This window comes from Python bivittatus, unplaced genomic scaffold (genome assembly GCF_059951505.1).
Source record: "Python bivittatus isolate LINGU-HERP-01145 unplaced genomic scaffold, Pbiv_v1 ctg000840_np1212, whole genome shotgun sequence".
In the NCBI taxonomy this organism is placed as follows: Eukaryota; Metazoa; Chordata; class Lepidosauria; order Squamata; family Pythonidae; genus Python; species Python bivittatus.
In genome coordinates, this window is record NW_028277113.1 from 1,110,154 (window position 1) to 1,133,259 (window position 23,106).

Genomic DNA, 23,106 nt, shown 5'->3' on the forward strand with positions numbered 1-23,106 from the left:
AGCTTCCTCAACCTGACATCAACTTTCTTTTACAGAATGTTTTGCAATTAATAAAACTGTAAACCTAGCAAACAAAAATTCCATGAAATCAGTGCTTTTAAAATAAATGTTTACTATTTTTAAAAACAGCTTTATAGCCTGAAGACAAATGATTGAATATTGTGCTGATAATGACATTTCCATATTAAGGGCAGTCTATAAATACAATTTCTTTCAACTACATGAGTTAAATACAGCAGTTACAGAAACACAGATGTGTTACATACATATGTAACAAAGGGCGAAAAAATATCTCTGAAAGAAAAGTACAAAAATTGCTATGAAAAATCTCCAAATTTGTAAATAAAACTAGCCTAATAAAGACACTCTACCATTGGGACAATTATAGCTCTGAATTATTAAAATATACAGAAAGACTGTTTACACCATTGCACATTATTATTCCCTTTTAATTTTAAAAGGTTGTGAAACATGGAATAAAGTTAGCGGAATTGACCTGAATTGTATCCATGCACACACATGAAGGGATGTGGGAGAGGGGGAGAATACAATATTGCCAGTAAAATCCATAAAGAGAGCTGCCTGCAGCATTCCAACAAAGAATCTTCTTTCCTTCCTCATGAATGAACCAGCCAGTTAGTGCAAAATGGCTGTATTACATTCTCTTTACTATCCTAAGTGGTTTATTCAGATACACAACCCCTCTGCTAATATAGCATAGGTCAATGCAGGTGGGTTCAAACATTTTAAGGCACTTCTTACTGCTCAGAAGACAGTGTATCATGTTAAGGCATGTAGTATATTATCTAGAGGTAAAAAAAAAGTGTTCATGGATTGATGTTCACAAGCACGCAAGTTTAGTATGGAAATATGCAAGCACTTTATAGTTCTAAGCTTGCTGAACTTCAATTAAGATTCTCCTGGAAGAGGTGCCAGTCACCATTTTTGGAGAAAACGAGGTTGGTAGTGATGTTCCAACCGTGAAGGCCAAACAAGACAGATTCTCTGACTTCACCTGGAGCTGCTTTGACTTCCATGACTACTCACTGATCGAGATGTGCTGTAACGCTTTTTCACAATCATGCTGATATAGGCTTTCATCAGTTTGGCAATATCGATGACCTACCGAGATAATATCAAAGCAAAACTGGTTAGTGCACATCTTAACTTACTATACTGTCTTTGTTGTGAAGCATGTACAAATATAAGATTATACACCTGCAATCTGATATAGGCCAAGAAAAGTTACTTTTGAAACCTAAATCGACTCATATTTTTTAAAACAAGAAACCTGTTGCCTTTTATTTAAATGGATACACCAAGGCAAATACCATCTATTGGATTATAAGAAGCAAGGAAGTTGCATATGCATTTAGAATGATGATCAAGGGAGGGAACAATGCTTAAAGCTTGGATGTATACATTCTTAATGGGATAAATGATTTAACAAGTTCTTGTTCAATTCTGATTCTCACCTCACTGGTTCCGAAAAGCAGTTCTCTTTCATCCACTACAATCTTGTACATGTTAGCAAGTGGAGCTCCAAAGGAGAGGATTTGTTCATACTGAAATACTTCTAATGGTCTGCCCTCTCCACGTTTGTATACAGAAACAGCATCTGCGCTAACACCTAACCAAAGCTCTTGAGGAAATCCTCCTCCTTTACACTAGAGAAAGAAAAAAAATAACATTAAGATGAATGGGGGAAACATAGTATAAATGATGGCTGAATCCTACTACAACTGCCCAAATAAATTTGGAATGATTACCGTATCAGTTTCTGTATTATTTTTCAACATGCCTTTTACAATTCTTTTCTCATAGTTGTATATGTTAATTTAATGAGTCACCTGCCTAGTTCTTTTAACTGGCAAAAGTTTGCATGTTATTTACTCCAAAAAGGAATGGAGTAATGGGTATATATGTATATATGCATGCATGTACTATGCAATAATTGGTAAAGAAAGATGATGTGTGATTAAAAGCCCTTGAACACTTATTAAAAACACTTTATAAAATCCCAGGCTTTGAAAATATTAAGACAATTTCCGTTTGAAGTCAGATTTCTTAAGTCTTACACCTTCCTATCAACTGGATACCAATGTTAATCCACAAAAAGTACACAAAATGGTTGAACTGAAAGTGTGGAAAGATGGCGATTAAGATGGGCTATGACCGTGTAAATGAGTGATCTTGAGTTGTTGCTCGCTGCATGTATATATTGATTAGATTTGGATTTATTTCCAAATAGGTGCTCTAGAGTCTGCAGAGGTATGAATATAGCACTTGTCTGCTAGTCTTTAAAGCAGCCATATCTTTTCCCAGATCAGCTAAGTGCAGCAGGCAGCCATGTTATCCCAGGAAAGGATGTGGTTGCTTTTAAGAGTTGCAGACTGGTGCTATTATGCTGCCATGCACTCCAAAACATCGTTTCATTGATACCCAACTATTCCATTTTAAGGCTATTTAAGCACCAGTAACTTTGTTCCTTTCCTTACTTGTGGGTGTAGATTACAAGGTAGTCCTCACTTAACAACCGTAATTGGGACCGGCAACTCTATTGCTAAGTGAAGCAATCATTAAGTGACACATCACGTGACTGCCCCGCTTAGTGACAGCAGTTCCAGCAGTCTCAATTGAGGTAGTTAAGCGGGACATCACATGACCACAACGTGCAACCTCCTGCTGGTTTCCCCATTGACTTTGCTTGTTGGAAGCTGGCTGGGAAGGTCACTAATGGCAATCACGTGACTGTGACCCATTGTAAATGCACGATGGTTGCCAAGCACCCAAATTGAAATTACATGACCATGGGGATGCCGTGATGGTTACAAGTCACCTTTTTCAGAGCCGCTGTAACTTCAAACAGTCACTAAACGAATGGCCGTTAAGTGAGGACTACCTGTACTGTCACCTTGTCACAAAAGCTTTGATGTTTCCTTGAAGCAAAAGAATAGTTATTTGCTATGGCATGCTCTCTCCCTCTCTCTCATATGAAATGTTACTACAATCTACTACTACCCTTTTCTCAGCTTTTCATTAAAACTCTCCCATCAATGCTAGCAAAACAGTTCAGAAGATGGGATGCAGAAATTATAATACAGACATTTTAACTGTTGCCTATTACACATTATAATATTTAGTTATAACCTCTCAGTACATGATTATGTGGCAGAAAGTTGGCATGCTCACCTCTACATCAAAGAGTGTTGACCCATAGCCAGGCCATTCCTTAATTAAATTCATGTACTTTGCCATTGCTTGTTCTTGAGTCATTCCCTGCATTTTTTTCCATTTATCAATCATACTAGTCCTGGCTCCAGAGATCTCCTCCCTAATCCACATATTAAGCATCTGATCTTCTTCTGTCTTCTGCCTGCTAATAGAATTGCTCCGGAAACTCCTCCTTAGAGTCCCTTCCAGAAAGTTGTTCCGCTTCCTCTCAAGCCTCTGTGCTGGTGTAAAAGTTTTAGTGGATTGAATAATACGAGACTTCAGCCTCTGCACGGGATAGACATCTTCCATTTCTGGTATTGTAACACTGGATGAAGAATAGTCCCCTTGTAGATACTGGAGTCGCAAGGCAGCAAGGACCTGGAGGGTTTCTTCAGGAGCTGGATAATGTCCCTGAATCACTGCTTCGTGTGCCTAAAGAAAAGCAATACTTTTTCAGGAATATATGTCATAACATTCTGAATTCTAAATCTGCTTCTGTAAAATAGTGACGAAGAGATTGACACATGAACTGGGCCTGCCACAAAGTCATCAACTGGTCATCTATAAGGTGATTCTGTTCAATCTCTACCTGCTTCTTCCCTGGCCTGGAGCAATGATTTGGAATACCTGCTTTAGTGGATTGTTGTAAATATTACAGTAAGATAAGTGGTGTGAAGGACTTGGACCCTTTAAAACTGGTACTCTAGTTGTTACTATATCCATGTTATTTGTATTTATTTTTACTTCTTCCCTCCAGAAAATAAAATACAGAAATCTATACAACAAGCTGCTTCTTACTTGATTACTAAGCAAAACCTAGGAATACTCAAATAGTGAGAGCCATTAAAGGGCAGACAGGCAGTCTTTTCTCCAGGGAACAGAATTTTTTATTTTAAAACTCCTGCAGATATAACTGCAAAAGAAACTGCTGTTTGTAAGATCAGATTAACTATCCTAATTTCCAAATTAGCTTACACCTACTATACAGAATCTCACCAGACTCACTCTAACCCCCAACGACAGCAACTATAACCCTGAATCCCTTAGGGAGGGGCCAGTCTCCTTCTCTTCAGTTTCACATGCTCTGGCTAAGGAGATGCTTGGAATGTCTCTTCCCCTCGCTGTAACCTTGAAGCTCCATTCCAGGATCCTCCTCACTCATGCCTTCCATCACACAACTATGAATCCAGTGACAGCTAAGAGGATGTGCAACCTCATCCCAAACCGGTCTCATCCCTAAATCTAGTTTTCTCCTTATCAATAGTACCTGTGCTTTGTCTGGATTTAATTTCAGCTTGTTCTCCCTCATCCAGCCCATTACTGAAATTAGGTAATGTTCAAGGGTGCCAATTGTTTAGCTGGAGTTAGACAGTAAGGTGCAGTATAGTGATGTCTTTCCAGATTGACTGCACTCCTCTCCAAAGCTCTTAATGACACACAACATAGCATGCCTGAACACTTGCATATGTATGTCTGAATAAGTATGTCTGTCTTATTGTAGGACAACATCTTGGAAGAAACAAATTTAAGCATCATTTGCTAATAATTTGTTCGGTACTTTCCACCACTAATTTGATCTAAATGGCACTATATATGAATCTCTCTGTGTGTGCATGTGTTTATACCTCATTCCAAGAAAAAACCCCTTTTACCTGCTCAAACATAAATGCGAATTCCACGCTATCTTTCGGTACATGCTCAATGTCTAGGAAGCAGTAGAGTTTGAAATAAAATTTCCATGCTGCATGGTCACCTTCTGAAGTGGCACGAATCCTGGAAGAAGGAGAAGGAGAAGGAGAAGAATCAACAACAACAACTACAACAAAACAACAACTTTTCTTCCAGTAGTGATGCAGCTGCTGGCCTTGGTTGCTCAGTGAAAAGTCCTGGCTCCTGTAGTCCACTTGTCACCAGAAGCCCAGGAACTACAATACCTAGCATGGTCCTTGTTGACCCAGGCGATGACCGATCCGGTACAGGTTTCTATAAGCTATATCTCACCATATTGTTTACGGGAGAGACGCTATTTGTCTGACTCCTCTGATGAGACCTGTCCAGTATGGTTGAACCTCTGGCATAGCTCTCATCCTCCTTGGCGCACGCAAGCCTCACAACCATGTCAAGGTAGTGCCTCCAAAACATCTGGAGTACCACTCGAAGACCACTGGCATTGACAAAATCACCATCAGTCAATTGCAAAAGGCAGTTTTACTTGGAACAGCTTACATCCTGTGACGATACCTTTAACACCATCAAACAACATCTGCCTATCCCATGTCCTTGGGAAGTACTTGATAGGGGGATAAAAATGCCAAATCCAGTCTAAACATCTGGCTGACTGTGCAACCAACAATAATAACTACTACTTGTTTTAAGAGACTCATATTCTCTTAAATTGGTAATAAAAATAGAATTGAAACATCCTTTACCTCTGGTTAAATCCATATTACCAAGTCAATTGTTGTATTTCAACATAACAATAAACCGGGATGAGAATTCTGCCTTATTCTCAAGCAGTGTGCTAGTGCAGAGTTTTCAGTCAACCACATCTGGTTTCTTCTAACAGTAGGAGTTAATTAAATTAATGAAGAAACAAGAGCTTTCTAATATGGGCACATCAGATTTCTAGTTTATTGTTCCCTTAGTCAGCCAAAGTCTTGACACTAGAGGTGGAAGTTTATTTTTAATACTGGTTTATCAAAGTAACAATAAGTTATAATTGGGTTCAGATATAAGAGGAAGTTTCTGCTGATTCACCTCTGTGAAAATCTAAGACAGATAACTGGACAAAATGTATAAATAGACTGCTCATAACAGCAAGCCATAATTCTAAACTATTCTGGTTTATCATTACATGCAAGCACTACTTAGAAAAACAATCAAAGCCTACATATAATATTATTGTGTGTGAAGGCAATTTTTCTGCATACAAGGTTTCTTCTCTTTTGAGAATGATAAAAAAGTTGTGCATGCTTCAAAAATGATTTTACAGAGATGTTTTATACATGGTATGAGTGCAATACTTCTTTGCTATTCATTTAAACAGCTCAACATGATGTGGGTTTCTGTGTGAACCTTAACAAAAGATGGTTTAAGGAATCCACTTATTAAAGTTAATACAACTCTTAAAATTATGTCACTGTTTTTCATGTTCATGTGGAAGCCTGAAAAAAGTTGGAGTACAGTACTTTAATGAACTGCAGAGAAGTACTGTACTTGCACAAGGTTTAAGGCAAATCTTCCAAATGTCTACAGGGAATTGAATTAATAACTAAACGTTCAAAAGAAAAGAAATGCATATTGAAGGCATTAAAATCTGAAGTAGGTCTGAATGGCCCATCAATCTAGTACAAGACATAACATTGTTTTTCTAAAGCTTGCTCTTGTTGCAATAACTAGATTTGCTCCAATATTAGTGACAACAGTGGAGATGTAATCAGCAAACAAAAAGTTCAGTTCTATGATACTCAAAGTTCCCTGGAAACCCTACCTGTGCTAACATGCCTCTGATTGGTTGTGCTTGTATAGATATACAACTTGTAGGAAGCCCCCCCCCCCCCCAAAAGACAATTCTGAAATGGGCAAAATCCAAATGAAGAGGGATGCTAATGAGAAGGTATGAGAAGACATTTTTGGACAGCAGAAATGCAAGTATCACAGCAACGGATCATGAAAGCATCCTCAGGCATTTTCAGGGGGAGGTAGAGGAGAGGGAGATTTCACTGATACAAGTGAAATTCAGAAAGCTGCTGGGGGAGATTTGAGTTGCTTGCTTATTAGCAGAGACACACTTACTTTTCAAACTTTGCCAAGACATCAGCCACAACAGTTCTACTTTCAATGGCTTTATCTGTAATTCCATTGTATTCAAACAAGGCAAACATATTTCTGCTGTCTTCCATGCCCAAACCTCGAATTAATTTTTCAACAACCTGGTGGACAAAATAAAAAAAAAATGAGACAAAGCAAACACTGTTTGATTTTAATTCTTTTCCTTTTTAACCATTTCAATGCTGACATTTCGTATCAGGTTTGCAGCTGGTTCTTTCTCAACCAAAGCTTTTTGTGGTATAAATTTTATAGTTTTTAATTGGCAAGTACAGTGGGGCAAAAAAGTATTTAGTCAGCCACCAATTGTGCAAGTTCTCCCACTTAAAAAGATGAGAGAGGCCTGTAATTTTCATCATAGGTATACCTCAACTATGAGAGACAAAATGAGAAAAAAAATCCAGAAAATCACATTGTCTGATTTTTAAAGAATTTATTTGCAAATCATGGTGGAAAATAAGTATTTGGTCACCTACAAACAAGCAAGGTGTCTGGCTCTCACAGACCTGTAACTACTTCTTTAAGAGGCTCCTCTGTCCTCCACTTGTTACCTGTAGTAATGGCACCTGTTTGACCTTGTTATCAGTATAAAAGACACCTGTCCACAACCTCAGTCACACTCCAAACTCTACTATGGCCAAGACCAAGGAGCTGTTGAAGGACACCAGAAACAAAATTGCAGACCTGCACCAGGCTGGGAAGACTGAATCTGTAATAGGCAAGCAGCTTGGTGTGAAGAAATCAACTGTGGGAGCAATAATTAGAAAATGGAAAACATACAAGACCACTGATAATCTCCCTCAATCTGGGGCTCCATGCAAGATCTCACCCCGTGGGGTCAAAATGATCACAAGAACGGTGAGCAAAAATCCCAGAACCACATGGGGGGACCTAGTGAATGACCTACAGAGAGCTGGGACCAAAGTAACAAAGGCTACCATCAGGAACACACTATGCTGCCAGGGACTCAAATCCTGCAGTGCCAGATGTGTCCCCCTGCTTAAGCCAGTACATGTCTGGGCCCGTCTGAAGTTTGCTAGAGAGCATTTGGATGATCCAGAAGAGGATTGGGAGAATGTCATATGGTCAGATGAAACCAAAGTAGAACGTTTTGGTCTAAACTCAACTTGTCATGTTTGGAGGAGAGAGAATGCTGAGTTGCATCCAAAGAACACCATACCTACTGTGAAGCATGGGGGTGGAAACATCATGCTTTGGGGCTGTTTTTCTGCAAAGGGACCAGGACGACTGATCCGTGTAAAGGAAAGAATGAATGGGGCCATGTATCGTGAGATTTTGAGTGAACACCTCCTTCCATCAGCAAGGGCATTGAAGATGAAACGTGGCTGGGTCTTTCAGCATGACAATGATCCCAAACACACCACCCGGGCAACGAAGGAGTGGCTTCGTAAGAAGCATTTCAAGGTCCTGGAGTGGCCTAGCCAGTCTCCAGATCTCAACCCCATGGAAAACCTTTGGAGGGAGTTGAAAGTCCGTGTTGCCCAGCGACAGCCCCAAAACATCACTGCTCTAGAGGAGATCTGCATGGAGGAATGAGCCAAAATGCCAGCAATAGTGCGTGAAAACCTTGTGAAGACTTACAGAAAACGTTTGACCTCTGTCATTGCCAACAAAGGATATATAACAAAGTATTGAGATGAACTTTTGATATTGACCAAATACTTATTTTCCACCATGATTTGCAAATAAATTCTTTAAAAATCAGACAATGTGATTTTCTGGATTTTTTTTCTCATTTTGTCTCTCATAGTTGAGGTATACCTATGATGAAAGTTACAGGCCTCTCTCATCTTTTTAAGTGGGAGAACTTGCACAATTGGTGGCTGACTAAATACTTTTTTATTTGTCCTACTGTATATGGACAATCGCTAACAGTTACACAAAATCAGATTCCAGATTTACTTTTTCTTCTCAAGAATGTTCTGAATTTGTATAGTAGAAATAGTACTATAAGAATTAATACAAGATTATTTGTAAATATATATGTTTATATATATATATTTATATCTATATAGATTTATATAACAACTATATATAGTTCCACTAAAATTATTCAGTTTAGTGTACAGCATAATCATAAGCCAATATAATGTACTGCAATATATAGAAACACAAATACAACTACTTCCACAGTTTTTAAACTATTTTTGCTATCTAATTATTCATATTTGTATTATTTAGTCCTGCTCTGTGAGTTGGAAGCTGATATAAATCAAATTGTTAATGTGTTCACAATGAAAAGTAGGCAAGACACAAATAAAACATGCCAGTGTACATTCATTCTTTAAAAACATTCTATTCTTTACAAAAAGCTGGACAACGTATTTACTCATTAGTAAATTACTCAGGTCATTAGGTCAATTATTAGGTCAAGCTCACAAACTGTATTATTCTATATTACTTTCATAATCCAAGAATACATATTGGGAAGATATACCTATTCTCAAAGTGACTAGAAATGAAACATGTTTTTTTCTATTTCACAAGGAGACCTTGTCATGTGTCAGTACATTTTCACAAATTAATGAATGCCATAGGATGTGGGTCTCTAAAGTGGGTCATTATCAAATCCTTCCTCTATTGTATAAACTTCTTACCTCGCCAGCAGTGGTGTGAGAGTTTATCGTGATTTTACAGGAACCCCCTCCATGACAATAGACAGTAGATGCCATCTCCTGTCTGTTGATCAAAGCTTCAATTTCATCCCGGGATGGCACAAATTCTCTGCCTTTGGTCTTTTTAAGAGATTCATAAATGAACAAGGCGTACTTTGCCATTTCTGTGCCTGGGAGCTGGTCATGGACCCTGTGGGAGAAATACTGAACTTCATTTGCTTGTTGCTTTTAGTCTCTTTCCCCAAATGCTTTGTGCTCTGGTGCTGCTGACCACCCGCTTCTAGACCATGGCTTCTTTCTTAAGGCTTCCTTAGGGCAGGCTACTCCCATAGCATCTCTCACTCCTCCAAGCTTCCCTAGATTTGAAGCCTCCTGCTTTGGGTTTGTTTTCTGTGTACTCTAGTTGGGCCAACAAGGCATGGTAGACCCTACCTGCATTGCCATCCTTATTGATTTTTCCCTGGGGTACTTGAGTATATCTGCCCCTGCCCTCCCCAAATATGAAATATAAACTTTGAGGCAAGCCATATATCCAATATAAAGATACAGTTGTATTCAGAATAATTCTCTGTATTTATTTATTCAAAAGGACTTGGATGCCAGTTGTTATATATAATGGTGTAGAAACAAAGTTTTATCTCCACCAAGGGTACCCCCAAACCACCAAATCTTTATTGTCCTAGTTTTACTTACCTTTTAAGATGGAATTTCAAGTATTTGAGAATACTACGGCTTGGCAAAAACATGCAGCTCATGCAAGTGAGGATCTGCCAGCTATACAGATTGCCAAGGCTCCCTGGATTAGGCACTTTGCAGGTCTGTTTGATGAGCTGACAGTACAATTCATCACGCAGGGGCCGTAAATCATGTCCTGTCTGAAGAATACCCTGAATAATGGGAATGGGATCTGGTACAGATTCCAGTTGCTGCAGAGAATTAAATATCTTGATAGCTTCATCCTGGAGAGTTGTGTAGCCTTTGTCTTTTAGCACTAGAAAAAGGAAACAAGCGTGTGTACCTTAAATTGACCAGGGGTCATATAAGTTATTTCAAATAGGGAAGCATGAAACAGACTATAACATTCAAACTTAGCAATTACAGCAATTTAGTTTTATTAATAAATTCTAAGCATTTAACAGTTATTTCTTCACTAAACAATACATTTTGCAAATAAATTACTTAAAAAAAAATATTACATGTTTTTTCTTCTTTCGAATTGAATCCTGAGTGGTTCTGGCCATCATTCCAAGCTAATAAAATGAGTTTATCCCTTTCTAGGAACAAATCCTTAGCTATTTCATGATCCCAGATTTCCTGGATGCAGCCAAAATCTTTCTTTGTGGGGATTATGAATGAATCATCTTCCAAATAGTTGGATACTAAATATTACCTTTCCCCTAGTTTAATGTCACTATTCCTGCCTAGAAATGGGAAGTTATGAGAGAAGAGGCAAAATAACCTGGAAAACTGAGCACAAGTGTAATACTCTCTACCTACCTGCAGTGTTTAAATATAATATCATGCTGATAACAGGATTATAGAAGAGACCTTACTGATGGGCCGTGCAAATGAATAGGATCTCTTGAGAAGTGTCCACGGCAAAGATACTTATTCAGGTTTGTGCCATAAGAACCTTGCATATCTCAAAGGCTTCCTAATCAAAACTTACTATTCAGATTGATGTCTCCATAAGGAAGTGGTAATAGTGGAGAATGCAGCGGATGTTGGGTATAACGAAGAATTGGATTCCTCTTATAGATCTGTTCAACAACTTCAGGGTTCAGGCAATTCTCCTGTGTAAATGTATAAAAAAGGTTACCAACAGTGGCAGGATAAGAAATAATACAGTTCTAAATGCCTGTGAAGGATGAGTAGTAAACCAAGTTATTTAAAAATACCAAAAGTGAAATACTTGCCAGAAAGAACTGACCTGTATTTAAATTCGGACCTAGAGCCCATGCCTTATTGTGAAATTACTATCTTGCTTTTAGTATCTAAAATGGCAGTGCACAAATACATACACAGAAAACACACACAATTACAAAATGATCTTGAAGTTTACAAAGCAGAGAAACATTACATGCAAGATGCATACTTAAACTATCCCACAACTTTAGCAAATATATATATATATATAAAAAATAGATAGATAGATAGATAGATAGATAGATAGAAAATAGCTTTCCTTGACCTAGTGACCTCTAGATGGCATCACAGAGTTATCAGTCTAAAAAGTTAGAGACAGACAAATGGTGTTGGCTGGGATATCAGTAGCTGAACTACTCTAGTAACATGAATGACAAATCAGAAAAGCAACAGTTAATCACTTCAGTTCCTGAACGTTATGGTAGAAAAAAGAATATAATGCAGCAGGTTGCCTTTCTCTAATGAAACTTGCCAGACACTACAATACTACCTTGATGTCTTGAATGAGCTGCTGTGTGGGAGTATCAATTGCTGCTTTTGTATCAATCACGTTTTGGATAGCACTTGACCAGCGGGTGGCTTCATTGAGTAATTTGGTGTAAAGGCGGTAGCAATGTTTGCGTCCATACACCGTTACATTCCAATAACCTAAAGCAAGAATAGATAAGTGAACACTTTGTTAATTCACTTTGGAACGTAATCTGGCATCTCCTGAAGCTGAAATAGCTATATTAAATTAACTTTGATTAACTCAAAGAAAGGCAGCTAGTCTCTAGTCTATTATGAACTACAAACTTGCAGTTCTTTTAACTAAGCAATCAAAATCATGAAGAGACAGTGTTTTCTGCCTCTAGATTAGATATGTATGAAATTCCAATGTAATTTTTAGATTCTTAATGGCAATATTCCCAGCTCTATTGACTAAAAATGAAAAGTTTCTGAGGAATTAAGTACCTGTTTCTTTAAAGATTTTCTCAGCAGGGGGCACAGCAGAGCAAAGGCTGTTTAGCACCAGGGTGCCCAACTTGAGGGCATTCTTCTCTGAGCTCTTGTAATAATCCAAGGAATTGTGTGTCAGAACAAACCAACGTTTCTTCAGTTTCAACGATGTCATTTTTGGACTGTTCTTTACTTCTTTGTGCAACCATCCTAGTCAGAAGAAGAAAAGACACTTTCTGAATTGAGACTCCTCTGGAAGTTACTGATATCAAAAGTTGTTTGGACACTATCAAATATTTACACAGCGTGTTTTGAGTTATTCTCAAAAGGTTGGTTTGCTTCAGGTCTTTATTTTAGGATATGTTCAGGATTTTGCTCTGGAATTCCCTGTTTTGTTTCTAAAATTCTTCTGTCTTTTTAAAATATCAGAATAATAATTAAGGAAACAAAGGTACAAATGATTGCAGTATGGCTTTTGACTACTAGCACTGCCTACCTGAAAGAAACTTTAGTCAATACATGAGGGAAGAATGTTTGTTTGGAATATGTTATATGTATGTTCGGCAGGATGCTGCCAAGCTCCAATACACTGAAGTAGATACAACAGTAGCAAAAATTCAGTTAAACCTTTGTACATCAGTTGTATGGGGTTTTTTTTGTAAGAGTGAAAGATGCCAAACCATTCTTTTACCCCTATTTTATCCCTTCACAGTTGCTTCCTGTTAAAGGGGACCTAGGGAGCAGGAATATAGCAGATCTCTGTCCATGAATAGGCAAGTTGATATCAGAATTTTACAAATTATTATGTAAAAGAAGAACAACTTATGTCGTCGTCTTGCCAAAGAGTGATGAGATGGACAACTGATCTCCTCTGGTTTAGGTGAATGATTTTGCAGTGGTCAAGTCCAGCTCTGTGCCAACATGAAACAGTTATACAATTCATTTTCTACTATTTTTCAGAGATTTCCTTTGATTTTACCAGCGCCTCAAGCTTTAACACTAGACAAGTTGGTTAATAGTTTCCAAAACAGTCAGTTTTAACTCTACCAGTTGCAGGAAGCCTATTTGCTAATTGTGCAGGTATTGCCCTACCAGCTTTATCTAGCTTGCAACTATCTAATCTTGTTTTGGTATCCTTTTATGATAACCAAAACAATCTGCTGCTGAAGACAGATCCCTCATCCTGTCTAATGAAAGGGATGGTTCTAGAGATTAGCAGTTTGAAAAATAACAATCCTTGTTCTTTGTCAGATATGTATTATTAGAATTTAACAAGAAACAAACCCCTCTGTTCTCCTAGGAGATTTGTTTTTCAAGAAGTTCTTACCCCTCACTATGAATTCTTGTCCTTCTACTCGAGTGTCCCCTTTGGATCGCTGCAGCAGAGTTATCCAGTGATGCATCTCTTCTGGTGTATCCGCATTGCAGTGCAGAACACGATTGGCAGTGATGATCACAAATGAATTGGGTCTATGCAGGAACAATAAAGAAAGGAAAATGCCTGCACAGTAAATATGGGCATTGTTTGGGACCATAACAAAATCCATCTGACTTATACTTGGTGTAGTTGTAAGCCCTTCTCCCTTGTTTGTACTGTATAATTGGGCCAATTTTGAATCACTTTCTTCATCATTAAGTTCTTAAAATCACATCATTTAGCAGTTTGGCACAATCCCACAATTTAGTTTCTTAAACGTCAAGATATTTAAATTTAAATGGTAAACTTATTCTCGTAATGCATCTGACTGTAACTGATACAATGGCTAAAGAATAGACATTTTGAACTGGGTATGACCTGCAATCTCCCTCTGGTACATCAGATGCCTATGAAGTGGTTGGATAATGAAGCTGGAAAACTGAGACTTTAGCAGAATGCATACAAGACCATAAATGGTTCCCTACAGCAGGACATTTGAGCTACCTTTTTCACAGAGGGTCTGCAAAGAGTTAAACCATGCATGAATGTTAAAAATCAACCTCTAGGAGTAACTACCAAATTTAAAAAAAACAATTTTATGCAAAAATATATAAATATTTTATGTACAATTAAAATGCAGCTTACTATGAATAGCCTCTTAGAGGAATGAAAAATGGCAGTATAAGTCCAATTTTAAAAATGTAGGAGAATCTGAAGAAATTATAGACTTGTTAGGTCTATACAAGTTGGGCTAGGCAAATTTATGGAAGGTAGTCCTAGAAAGTACAATGAACTGGGGTTTACTAAATGCAGCCTACATCTTCAGGGAAGTTTACTTCCAAATACCATTTGCTGGGGAGCTGCATGCTTTCTTTACTGATCCCCCTAAAGTACCTGGCAGGCCACTACTGGAAACCCAATACTGGTGTCCATTGGCCCTCAATCTGATACAACCAGGTGCCTCTAATGTTCCTGAATTGTCTCTTTCAACTGTTGCAACTGTTATTGCCATGTAATTTGGCTGCTGAGCTGTAACTATTCAGGGATGTCAAAAAGGAGGGGAGGGGGTGAGTTGGCCATTTGTTTTTGAACAAGCAGCTTCTTTTATAGCATGGCAAACCTCTTTGAGATTGGTGCTTCAAAAGCAGTTTGTGTTATGCTAATAACAGAATTCCATATATCTCAACCCAACTACCAGCTCCAGTGTGTAGATCCCCTGTATGATTGCAAGTGGCTTGCAAATACATTTTCTGACCTTAGGGGAGGACTTCTCTTCAAAAATAGAAGACTTACTTATATATGTATATTCATTAGTATTCAAAACAAGTATTTTGCGTTCATGCAATTTAAGCACCTCTCTTCAAAACATTAAAGCAGCTGTGTCTTTTTACAAATCTGAAGCATACCCTTCAAAATGGCTCCTCTGCATTTGTGTGGATATGGAGCCATTTCACTTTGCTGGTCCCAGCAGAAGTGTTATCTATGCATGCACGAAAGCAGGGAGAGATTTCCATATTAACTTTGGAAAGGATATGGCTCCTTTAATACTCTGAAGGGAAATGCTTCATTTATGCTAATACATTGCAAAGCATCTCTTTGGAATGCTTCATGAGCCTCTACAAATAAATCTAAACAGATTCAATTATCCAATCCCCATACATAACCAATGTCCTACATTGGAAACATTTGCCAATTCTCAAACATAGAGAAACCAATTTGTTTGTTCATTTATTTGAAAGTCTGAATTAACTAACTCCAAAGTAATCCTTCTGGATCGTGGAGACAGTAGTTTTAAACCTGTGGCCCAACTGCTTCTACCCATTTCATCTTACTTAGGGGCTAGGGAATTATGAACTGTATTAGTCTTCTTTCCTTCAATTTCTCAACTTCATAGTCTCAAGAACTAAGAAAAGTGGCTAAAATACATAACAGTTTAGAACAAAAGGCTTAGTAAAAATTATGAGCCCCAGAAGGGACAGCTAAACTTACCGATCTGGACTATCAGATGCACAGACTGAATCAATCAACCCCACATCTAGTGTGCCCTATGTAAAAAACAAACAAAAATATTGTGTTTACTGACCAATGGAATACAAACAGCACAAAAATGTTTGTATGAAAACATGGATAATGATTGAAAGTTGAAAGTAAAGTTATTCAGATAGTACTATATCAGCTATATGTGAGTTAGTGAAAACAAATACCAGTTATGTTTGATGAAGAAATACATGTGTAGGTGGGAAAAAATTATCTTGGTGTGACTTATTTATTTTGTAAGTCTACCCTCTTACAAGCTTCTTGTGAAAAGATAAAAATATCTAGCAAACAGCAGACTGCTGATTTTTTTTTAGATCTCAACCTTTATGTTCCCTGACATGCTGAATAAACATTTTCAATGGTGCCAATCCCTTTTCAAAGTTTCTCTGCTTGAATTGTTTCTTTCCCCCCAAACCACTCTCAATTTATTCAACTAATACTGCACAGACAGCCTGCATGTGCGTGTGCAGTGATGGCTACAACACTGATTGCCACTCACAGTGCATTGTAGCAAATGTGGCAAAGTTGCTTTGCTAGGCAGAGAGAATCTGTCACATGTAATAATGAATGAACATGAGTTCAGTCCTTCCAAAACCAGGCATCCTGATGGAGGTAGCGGAGAAGCCCACAATACAAAAGAAGCTATTTTGTCAGGGAAAAAGCCTCACTGAGAATTAAATCCTTCAAAAATTTTTTAGAGCCAACCGAGTGCCTTTTGTCCTTCCTTACCACGGCATTCTGTGGATTTGCCTGCTCATCATGCATTTCTCTGATTTCCTGTTCTGTGGAAGCGTAAACTTGGCTCAGGACACTGAACCACTGACTGCAAGAGAAGAAAGAGATAAAAAGAGAATGGTCAGCATATATTTTTCATACTACTGGATTATCTTTATCTTTTGAAATGAAGCAAGTCCTGTTAAGCTGTTTAATGATTTCTGGAAGGAAATGCTCTTTCCTGCAAACCCAAAAACATCAACATTAATTAACTTAAAAAAAAAAATTGTAACTGTAGACACCAAATACAGATTTTCTAAAGATGTCGCAGAAATTATTTACCATGATGAGAAGGCAAGGCCCTTTTTATTAACAAATGAACAATATCCTCTTCTGATTGGAACATCATTGAACATCAGTTTGTTTTTTGCAGATAGCTAAAAATGGACATATCACTGATTTCTAGAGAAATGCTACATTTTCAGCATTACTTTCACAATCACAAACAACACTGCCCATTAAAATTATTTTGGTTTATAGTATATCATTTAAACCATGTTCTCATATTTTATGGTTAGATGTGTGTTCATGTTTTGGCAAGAAAATGAGACCATTAAAAACTGGTCTTTGCTAACTAAAGAAACAATGTTTTAAATAAAATGTAACTAACGAATTATCAAATGGATTCTATCACCACCTTTTTTTAACTCACCAAAATAGTTCTCAGCTACTAATATTACATTGCTTTCATTCAGTTTCCACATATATGAAAAATTTCCTTCGATTGTTTACACTTCCACCATCTTTCTCCTCCTTGTCTCTACATTTTGTTTAGTTTCTGGGCAGTTAAATGCTTTTGTTTGACCATCTCTATATTATTCTGTTTGTATTTCCTGCAACTGAAAAGCTCCTGATGAATTTCAAAATTTGCCTTTTAAATGTCTAATACTTCCTGGAACTAACCTTTTCAGGGCATTAAGCAACTTAAGATCCCCTATATAGATAAAAAAACTAATTCATAAACCAACATTGCACGACAGTGAATGCATTTCCTCTAGAGTGCACCACTCATCATGTTATGCTCTAGGTTATCTACTCACTACCTTGGCATTCAGAAAATGCTCTGTAACTTTCCATTAACTTTCTGTATAAAGATGGGTGATTTTCTGAGGGTCAGGACATATGTAAGATTACTGGAAAGTGGTGATGTCACAACCTAATTCTTTTTCTTCCCTATTTTTTGCTTCTGGTTGGCAAACCAGTCCCATTTCCATTTTTTAAAAGCCAAGCTCTCCAAGCCCCACCCACATGGGCCAAATTTTTGCAGCTGAAATTTACCAGCATAATGCTTAAATCTCACTGCATTTTTGGTAGACTAAGTTCAAACTGTCTTGAGACTGTTTTTTTTTTTTAAAGGAAGAAATTGTATGGTTGGCCTAAGATCTCCATCTCCCAATTCCATGCTTATTTTTGAGAAGAGAAAAAAAACAAAACCAAAAGCATGCTATTGAACATCAAGTATTTTTCCTCTGGTGTTTGGCCATGCAATCTTGGGTTGCTGCAAATGACAAGCTTAAGGATGGTGTGCAGCCTCCAATTGCTCACCACTACTTTATATAAACAAACTCCACAAATTCTTCATTGCAATTTTGCCACCTCTCCAATAACATTCTTCTTCATTGGATTACTAGGTGTGGTTAATGACATAGGACAATCTAACTTTCTTTTATTAGTATGTCATGTTCATTTGACATTTGTCTTTCAAAGCAAAGACAACTTATATAAAGATTATTTTCTCCTTGCTACAAGATAACGTGATTTGCCCAAGAATTAATTAATTCTTTCTTTCTATATATATAAAAAATAAAATAAAAATAAGACATTTATTTCTAGTAATTGGGAGAGGTAGATTATTCCATTTATTTACAGATCTGAAAATGGCTTTTGGCTCACTAGAGAACAATTATAAGCTAAGCAGATCAGCTAATCATTAACTTCCAGCTAATGTTTCTGTTTAGAATACTTTATGCTAATATTTGAGCAAAGGTGAAAAAAAAGATGACTAACAATTTCACGATCAGAACAGCACTACTATTAGTCTTCTGTATAATTTTCAGGATACCCAGGTTACAACAGAATACCACGGGATAGGCTGAAACTGACTTGCCCAAAATAGCTTTGCTTAGGTGAGTATGTAGTAAATTCAACCTACAATGTTAGCAGACACCAGCAAGACAATTTATGTTATCAGGGCCTTTTATTAGAAAAGGTTTATCAAAAATAAAGGCCTGTGATATAAATCTGAGGCACAGCTGGGTTGCTTTTCTCAAGTGTTGCACTAGTGCACTTGGACTTGGTGGTCTTAGGGCCAGCTGCAGGGTGGCATCTTGGCATTCCCTGTCTATTGGGTGCTGTGGGGGTTGGGCTGCTTTTCCTAGCCTGGTATTGAGACTTCAGCCCCCTCTTCAGGTGCTGCCAATGCCCTGGGTTTTCTGTGGAACACATGCCAGTGCTCTGAGCCTTCTTGAGGGAATTGCTGGATACTATATGTCCCCCACTCCCAACAGCAGGTCCAGAATGATACCGTGATTAATGGTATCAAAGACCAGTGAGAAATCAAGGAGAACCAGGATGGATGCAACATCAAACATGAAACCAGCTGGGTGACTTTGGGCCAGTCATTCTTTCTCAGCTCAACATACTTCACAGGTTGTTGTCATGGGGAAAATAGGAGGTAAGAGCGTTATGTAGACCACCTTGAATTGTACAAAATAAAAGTAGGATATAAATCTAATAATAAATAAAAACTAACTCAGAAAATGATTTTTGATCTCATTGTGGTTTCAATACATCTGCTAAGACCTATTAGTCATTCTAGTCATATGAATATTAATACTTTTTAATACTTTTTGAACATTTAATTTATGAAAGAAAAAGTTACAAAAACTTCTGTCATAGCTTTAAATTTATGAATACTGCCATGAGCTAAAAAGGTGAGAGTTTTATAACTTGATGGGAAGTTCTTTGGGTTTTTCAATTATGTTTTCATTTCAACAAAACAAATCAAACTCCAAATGAGCTTGTTCTGCTTTGGAGAACAAGGGTAATTTTTCTGAAATATTTAATCACAAATATTCAACAACTTCTTGGCTGGAATCTTATAGTTATTTACCCAGAAGCAAATTTCACTGAACTGAATGGGGCTCACTTCAAAGAAATCTTCCACAAGTTATTTATATGGTAATATAGAAACAATTGTACTTGTGGGCTAATGAGAACAATTTTATTCATAAATGTTTGCAATGTCAGGTAATCAAACATTTCAGAAGAAAACTGCATACTCTAAAATGATTTTATGTAAGCCAGTAACAGTGTAGGTTGAAGACCAGAATGCTGTAAAAAAGCAGATTGCTAAGAAATGAAGTAATCCTGTTCCCAGATTAAAAGAATGGTTGTCAAATGTAATAGAATATCAAAATTGATAAAATTACTGAAATCATGAAAATATTTAATAAAGAAGTTTTTTCTTGTTCCAGACTGACCCTACATGCATTTGGCTAGATGAGAGCAGAGATCCGATTATGTAGCATAGTTACTATTTTAATTTTAAGAGCACTGCTTATTCTGAAGACAAAAATCCCCAAGTAGCAACACTGATGCTTGGGTCATCACAAATAGTATGGTTGCCTCATATTCAGTTGCTGGGCCAACAATTAATTCTATGCTTAATGCTTCTTCTCACACCAAGAAAATAGGAGAGGGGCAAAGATTAGACAGCCCTCATGCAAATACAATGCAATAAGTAACAGAATGAAACCATGACTTTTATACATGCATGCATGCATGCAAAGTCATGGTTTCATCATGTTACTTATTCCAATATAGTTGAATGAGGAAGAAAGTAGGCAGAATAGCAGATTCAGCATTAACCAGAGAGAATTCAAGCTCCCAGTTTACACCAAAACACATTTTCATATCTTCTTGCTATAATCAAGGTCTGTCAGAAGGATAGTGTTTCATGGAAAAATAAATAAAGAAAATTAGGAGAGATGAATTTGGAGTGTGGATGTTGTTTACACTGCACACATAAAATGCAAACAATTATCTATGTTTTGGAAAAGAAAATACATATATATGTCAGAGGGCAAAAAATAACTTACATTCTACAACTGTGGTCTGTCACTTGAACAGATCTATTTTTGTGGGTAGTGATAAAAAAAGAGAAAGCCCCAATCTGAATGTTTTATTGTAAATTATTACAATTATTTACCAAAACTGTAAATTATTATTTAAAGATAATGGAAAAATACGGTACAAGAAAATGCAAACCTACCAACCAGAAACATGGTATTTTTTTTCACTTTAAAGAAAGGTAATACGGCATTTATGATTTATTCATTTGGTTATAAAGTCAAGTCCACATGACTCTACAGCAACTCTGGGTGGCTTACAATTAAAAAATGTAAAAGAAAACAAAAGAAAAAATACAGCTGACTGGAAGACAAAGCCATAAACTAATGGGCCTCAATCACCATCCTAACCCCAGGCCTGGGTGAACTACCACATTTTAACAATTTATGGAAATTTAAAAGGGTAGGAACAGTACGGATCTCCAGGCATGTCATTCCACAGGGCAGAGCCATCACCGAGAAGGCATGTTTCCTGGGTCCTGCAGTTTGACACTACTTAATCTGAATTTACCGGATATGCAGAAACTTACAGAGACAGGCTGTCCCTCAAGCAGTCAGGCCCTAAGCCATGGAGGACCTTCTGGTGATAACCAGCACTTTAAATTGAACCCAGCAGCCAGTTCTCAAAACACCAGGAACCCACAAGCGTATCACAACATCACTGCCCGCTAATGTATTCTTTGTCAGTTGAAAACAGCAGGGAATTTTGCTTTTGTTTTCTGACATACTGTCAACAAAATTTGGTGGTACAACTTCTGGAAAGTATTGGGTTATAGAAAAATGGGGTTTGGGGTGCCATGTGATTGTTGTGAATTAGCCACCCTGACTATGAATTTGGTTACCACAACTGAATTTTAAAATTGTCCTGGTGTATTTCCTTATGTTTTGTGTTTTTAAATGTCACAATTAAGTTTAGTGTTTGCTAAGTAATATTACCGTTTACATGTACAAATGAATAAAATGTATGCAGAACACAAAGGACACAATTCTTACCTTGCATCCTCTGGTGATTCAGCAATCAGGTGATAGGTCCTATCTGTCATGACAATGTCAATCCCATTTTCTTTGCAAGTGTTATCAATGATATCTCTGAAATGGAAAGGAAAGAGAGAAATATGTCATTATATTCATAATGACAACACATTGGCATTTTCAAAATACTCTTTCTTAATATTAAGCATTTGGAGCTCTTTTTTAATGCCTAGAAACAACTGTCTTCCTGCCTCCCCATTTTCTCTCTCAATGCAGATATCTGTTCAATCTTCATATCACTATACTCTTGATTTTTCTTCACTTTCATTATTTTTCTTTAACTATTGATCTGCATCTTCTACCTATTACTGATATAATGTGTGCTGTCTGAGACAGATTATTTAAAGTAGTCACCAAGCTCACACTGAGCAGGAGAGATGTTTAAAATAGGCTCTAAGGAACCATGGAGTGGATCCTGACTAAGCCACTTGAATTGTTTTTAATAAAATTAATTTGACAAATTAATTATAATCCCATGGACATTTGTACTATAGCCAGTGAAGTCAGTTAACATAACTTGATTCCCAGATTAAAAAAACAAAATCCAAGGAGAGGAAAGCATACCCAATAGCAGGTTGCAACTGGTTTGCTCTAAACTAGTATTTGGCAATTACTGACAGAAAACAAATTGGCGGGCCTAATTTTTGTCAGTAAGCAAGGAACGAAGTGTGCTTTTAGGGTATCATAGCATACTCATTGATGTCACTATGGAAACCACACCTTTCAGCAGTGCCACAATGCAGGTATTTAAAGGAGGGGCTTTCACAGTGATGTTAATTTAAGGCAGGGCTTGCCTTACCTTGTCCCGCTTCACACTCAGTAGCATGTAGTCAAGGGGTAGTAAGGGAAAGGAAGGAATAGGAAGATCAGGGAGGGAGAACACACAGGCTATGCAAAGGAGAGGAAAGAGGGGTCAGGTGCATCAGGTTTGCCCTACTTGCTCTTGAAATTTTTTTCAAGTGAAACCTGAAACCACCAATTTCAGGTGGACCAGATGGCAATCATATTCACAGTGGTTTGACTGAACTTTGCCCCACGCATAAAACAAAACATTTTTTTTTGTTTCATGCATACCCCTATTGCCAAAATTAGTCACTCAGAATACTGTTTATCACACCAGATACAAATCAATAAAAATATTACTATTGAATACATCCGCATCAACTCTGCT

General features: G+C 37.3%; 1 protein-coding gene across 1 annotated transcript in view; it reads right to left on the minus strand.

Annotated features, from left to right (window-relative positions):
- The window catches only part of MYO10 (myosin X), a 163,383-nt gene continuing 140,277 nt past the window's right edge, over window positions 1–23,106 (minus strand). The window contains exons 28-41 of the mRNA XM_007426876.3: window positions 21,897–21,992; window positions 16,729–16,822; window positions 15,952–16,007; window positions 13,873–14,015; window positions 12,561–12,755; window positions 12,097–12,254; window positions 11,350–11,473; window positions 10,374–10,671; window positions 9,663–9,870; window positions 7,012–7,148; window positions 4,869–4,989; window positions 3,193–3,648; window positions 1,476–1,667; window positions 1–1,122 (exon numbers count right to left, since the gene is read on the minus strand). Coding sequence (XP_007426938.1) covers window positions 1,012–1,122; window positions 1,476–1,667; window positions 3,193–3,648; window positions 4,869–4,989; window positions 7,012–7,148; window positions 9,663–9,870; window positions 10,374–10,671; window positions 11,350–11,473; window positions 12,097–12,254; window positions 12,561–12,755; window positions 13,873–14,015; window positions 15,952–16,007; window positions 16,729–16,822; window positions 21,897–21,992 — 2,389 coding nt within the window. The 3' untranslated portion in view covers window positions 1–1,011. The remainder of the gene's footprint in view (window positions 1,123–1,475; window positions 1,668–3,192; window positions 3,649–4,868; window positions 4,990–7,011; window positions 7,149–9,662; window positions 9,871–10,373; window positions 10,672–11,349; window positions 11,474–12,096; window positions 12,255–12,560; window positions 12,756–13,872; window positions 14,016–15,951; window positions 16,008–16,728; window positions 16,823–21,896; window positions 21,993–23,106) is intronic.